The 4,816-nt window shown below is 38.2% G+C and overlaps 1 protein-coding gene across 1 annotated transcript in view; it reads left to right on the top strand.

Moving 5' to 3' along the window:
* Positions 1-2,003, top strand: part of frs2a (fibroblast growth factor receptor substrate 2a) — a 5,754-nt gene extending 3,751 nt beyond the window's left edge. The window contains exons 5-8 of the mRNA XM_016447712.1: positions 172-300; positions 345-360; positions 836-1,182; positions 1,297-2,003. Coding sequence (XP_016303198.1) covers positions 172-300; positions 345-360; positions 836-1,182; positions 1,297-1,844 — 1,040 coding nt within the window. The 3' untranslated portion in view covers positions 1,845-2,003. The remainder of the gene's footprint in view (positions 1-171; positions 301-344; positions 361-835; positions 1,183-1,296) is intronic.
* The last annotated feature ends 2,813 nt before the right edge of the window (positions 2,004-4,816 follow it).

The following is a 4,816-nucleotide window of genomic DNA, read 5'->3' as shown; positions in this document are numbered from 1 at the left end:
ATCATTGTGGTGGAGGAGCCGGTGCTGGAGCCCGAGCTTCCAGTGATGCCTCACACTCCCACCAGTAAGAACACACACACACACACACACACACATACACACACACACACACTCCAGTGCTCACGCTCAGACTGGAGGCTCTCACTGACCCCTCCACTGCTCTCTCTGCAGCTCCTGGTTACTCCGTCCCGACGGTAGCCAATGGGATCGGTCGCTACCCGTCATTCGGCGACGCCTCCTCGCGGCCGTCCAGCCGTCACCCTTCAGTGGGCAGCACTCATATACACAGTACACACATATGTGAACAAAAACTTTTATTTTGGATGCGATTAATCACGTGACAGTACTAATAAATATTCAAATATTTATATTCATATTTAAAAATAAAGATATAAAACATTATCAATATAATATATATAGACACATTCTCTTTCTATATATATATATATATATAATTTTATAAATTCACACATGAATTTAAAAGATATAAAACTAATAATATAATTGTTATTGTTTTATATTTTATAATATTAAATAATATTTAAATAAATAAATGATTGTATGTTTTATATATGTATTATATTAAGTATTAGGTTGTTTTTGTATTTCAGTAGTAAAGTATTTTTTATATTTTAAGTATTAAGTATAATATGGATTTATTATTGATTGATTGATTGATTGATTGAAGTATTATATATTTTATTGTGTCCTTTTTAAATGGATACTTTTATGCCGTTTTGGCAGCAAATTTCGTGCAGACAAGTGCTGCTCATATTTCATAAGAAACCATAAAACTCTAGTTTATCTTTTTCTGTTTCTGATGACCGATGTCTGTGCAGGTGCACACTTACGTCAACACGACGGGTCTACAAGAGGAGCGGCGCTCTCGCGGCTGTGGCCATGCCCCTCTCGAGCTCCGGACGTCCAATCCAGAGAGCGCAGCCCCAGCATCGCCCAATGAGCTGGAGCCACGCGTGCTTCTGGAGCTGGAGGCTGTGAAGTTTGTTTTAGGCCCCACGCCTATCCAGAGACTGCTCCAGGAGAGACCGCAAGAGCTGGGCGAGCAGGACACGGGAGCGGTGGGCCCAAGTACTGACGCCGCTTCTCCCGCAAAAACTGTAAACGGCGGCACGGACTGCGACACGGGTCGCTTACCGTCAGTAGGGGAGGAGTCCACACACCCACTGCTGCTCAACGACGAGACGGTACGCAACACACACGCTAACACTTAACTACATTAGTTATATGATATGATATAACTAATATGATATAATAAAATACTATCAATTATAATTTATAACGGTGGAACCGGAGCGAGACGCAACAGACCTCCCGTTCCACTCCCAGACGCCCACAACGCTAACAACTCAGCCCAGCGGCGGACTGTGCTGCTCAACTACGAGAACCTGCCGGTGCTGCCGCCCGTTTGGGAGACCCGCAAACCCAACAGCGAGGCGGAGGACGAGGAGGAACTCAAATCTCCGTCTCTGAACGGCTTCCACTCCCTCGATCACAACTACGTGAACACGGAGAACGTCACGGTGCCACTCAGCGCACACAAACTCCACAGCACTCAGCCCACCGTATTCAACTTCGACTTCCGCAGGCTCGGCCAGCTCAACTACATCGAGGTGGAGATGGACAAAATGTCGGACTCCAGCGGGCCGCACACCCCCAAAACGCCCACCACGCCCCTGCCGCCCACCCCCACACGCCGGACGGAGCTGTACGCCGTCATCGACATCGAGCGCACCGCCGCCATGTCCAGCCTGCAGAAAGCACAGCCGCGGGACGACGGCACATCCAGGAAAACACGACACAACAGTACTGACCTGCCCATGTGACCCAATGTTTATCTCTCCAAAACACGTCTAGGTCACATTTCACTACTGAATATAAACACATAAATCATTATATTCCAAATTAAGCCTGTTTTATACATGCAAACTCAAAATAATTACAATTTTTCACCAGTCTCACCAAAGCTGCATTTATTTGAACAAAAATAGAGGGAAAAATGTGAAATATTATTGCAATTTAAAAAAAATACAGTAAAAGCAGTAATATTGTGACATATTATTACTATTTGAAATAACTGTTTACTATGTGATTATATGTTAAAAAGTATTTTATTTCTGTGATCAAAGCTGAATTTTCAGCATCATTACTCCAGTCTTCAGTGTCACATGATCTTCAGAAATCATTCTAATATGCTGATTTGCTGCTCAATTATTATCAGTCAATACTGGTGCTCAGTTATTAGTAATAGTTCATATTATTATCAATGTTTTAGTTGCTTAATATTTTTGTGGAAACCATGATACATTTGATTTATCACAATTCTTTAATGAATAGAAAGTTCAAAAGAACAGCATTTATTTGAAATATATATTTTTTCTAACATTATTAAATTTTATTCAATTTAATGCATCATTGCTAAATAAAAGCATTATTATTATTATTATTATGATTTTTTACTCACTCCAAACTTTTGAACGGAAGTATGTCAGTTTCTACAAAAATATTGGGCAGCACAACTGTTTTCAACATTGATAATAATCAGAAATGTTTCTTGAGCAGCAAATCAGCATATTAGAATGATTTCTGAAGATCATGTGACACTGAAGACTGGAGTAATGATGCTGAAAATTCAGCTTTGATCACAGAAATAAAATACTTTTTAACATATAATCACATAGTAAACAGTTATTTCAAATAGTAATATGTCACAATATTACTGTTTTTACTGTATTTTTTATCAATTAAATGCAGCCTTGGTGAGCAGAAGAGATTTCTTCAAAAACTATTTTACAATCTTAAGTTTTTCAAACACTAAGAAGCTTCAGTTTTGTTATGCAAAATATATGTTCATCATTTTTTTTGATTTAGAGTGAAATATGACCTAGAAGGGACACGTTTTGTGAGATTCGCTCATATATATATATATATATATATATATATCTATATATATATATATATATAAAGAATATGTACTATATTATTTTGTACTTTACAAGTGCACTGATCTGCATTCTTTGGCTCAACACATGCCATCTGTGGCGGGAAAACGCAGGTCTGAAATGGTCAAGTCAAACAGGTACAGATGAGGAAACACTACGACGGTTTAGCAGACCTCATTCACCAATGCTGTGATGTTTTACTCTCTATTTCACAAATATGGAAGTGTTCGAGATTCTTGTGGTTACTGCGTCGATGTAAGTCACTAATTTTGCACTTGAGAGCAATAAAAGATGCTCACTACGGTATTCTAGAATCACATGGTACACTGCCGTCACTTTAAACGCTCGCTCTCCCTCCACAGGCCTTCTGCTCTGCTAGCGTGATCCCAGAGGAGCGTTTTCAGCCGTACGCTCGCGTCTGTCGACCGAACACACGCCAAGGTCAATGCCAGTGAGTCTCAGAGCAGCTCTTTTCTTTCGCACGCCTCTCAGTCGCTAAGAAACCCTGAGATTTGATGAGCGTTTGGTGCTACAGGTGGTTTAAAAGGGTTTCAGGTGTAGAAATATTAATGATGCACTGTGTATCTGTGACTATATCGGTAATGGACAATATTATCAAGCCTGTACTGCAAGTGGATAAAATCAGGGCTTGTTTTTTCCCCAACTTAAACAGATTTCTTAAAATAAAATGTAATAAATAAATAAATAAATAGCCTACACTGTTTAAAAAATATTTTTCTATAACAGGTTGCAAATATACTAAACTATAGTGTTATTACACATGAAAGAAATCGAATTTTACATGAAAAGCATAATACTTAAATTTGAGGTTGCTTGTCATTAAAAAAAAACACTGAAAAGAATGGTGTAGAAATAAAAGTTTCTTTAAATATAAAATCTTACAACAAGCATCTTTATCAAGAAAAAAATATATATTTTTTTTCTTACAATTTGTTTAACAGACAAAAAACTACTCTGAAAAAACTGGTGTATAAACTAATATATATATATATATATATATAATCTTGGCATAGAAACAAGAAAATAGTTTTCACTCAGAAAATCTGTAAATTTCAGAACTGATTACAAAGAAATGGCAAGTAACACTTTGAATTAAACATGACATTTTAGTAGAGAGCCTAAAATAGTATTTGCTTGTTAAACATACTCCAATATTCTTTCTTTTACAACTTCAAACAATCTTTTTTTACAGTGTATATTCATAATATTGGCCATAATAAACACATGTATCAGATAAACTGAATCAGTGCATCCCTGTCAAACACTAATGTATTGTTAACACTATGAGATGTGTGCGAGACGTTCTTCACTGTAGGCCTGTTTTCTTTGAGTATTTCACATCAGTGTTGTAAAGGTGGATAATAGAAACATTCTATTCACGAGCTTCAGGTCCTCGCGTGCTTTCAGAAGGAGCTGGAGGATGTTTGCGGTGCTGCAAACGTGTGTCTTACTCTTAGCGGCAAATGTGATTGTATCGCTCGTCTGCACGCGCTCCAATGTTCAGAAGGGTTTCCAAACAAAACACAAATCTGTTTATGGTGTGTGGAGCTGGCGGACTGATCTAGACAGCCGGTTTATGTAAAGCTTCTATTGTAAAGTTTATCGTATGCTCGAGTTGCATTATCATCATGTTATTTTCTACCTTTTTGAGAGAGTGTGCAACTATAGGAACGTTCACATGTACAAAACAACACTTAGTAGGTTTAGAAACAAATGAAATAAGTGTAAAAATCAAGATCATTTGCCAAATCTGAGGAAATGAATGATTGTCGGTATCTTTCACGTGTGTGTGTGTGTGGGTGTGTGTGTGTGTGTGTGTGTGTGTGTGTGTGTGT

This window comes from Sinocyclocheilus anshuiensis, unplaced genomic scaffold, assembly GCF_001515605.1.
Source record: "Sinocyclocheilus anshuiensis isolate Anshui unplaced genomic scaffold, SAMN03320099.WGS_v1.1 scaffold283, whole genome shotgun sequence".
Lineage (NCBI taxonomy): Eukaryota > Metazoa > Chordata > Actinopteri > Cypriniformes > Cyprinidae > Sinocyclocheilus > Sinocyclocheilus anshuiensis.
Note: the sequence above shows the minus strand (reverse complement) of the source record. Positions and strands in the feature narration are given on the sequence as shown.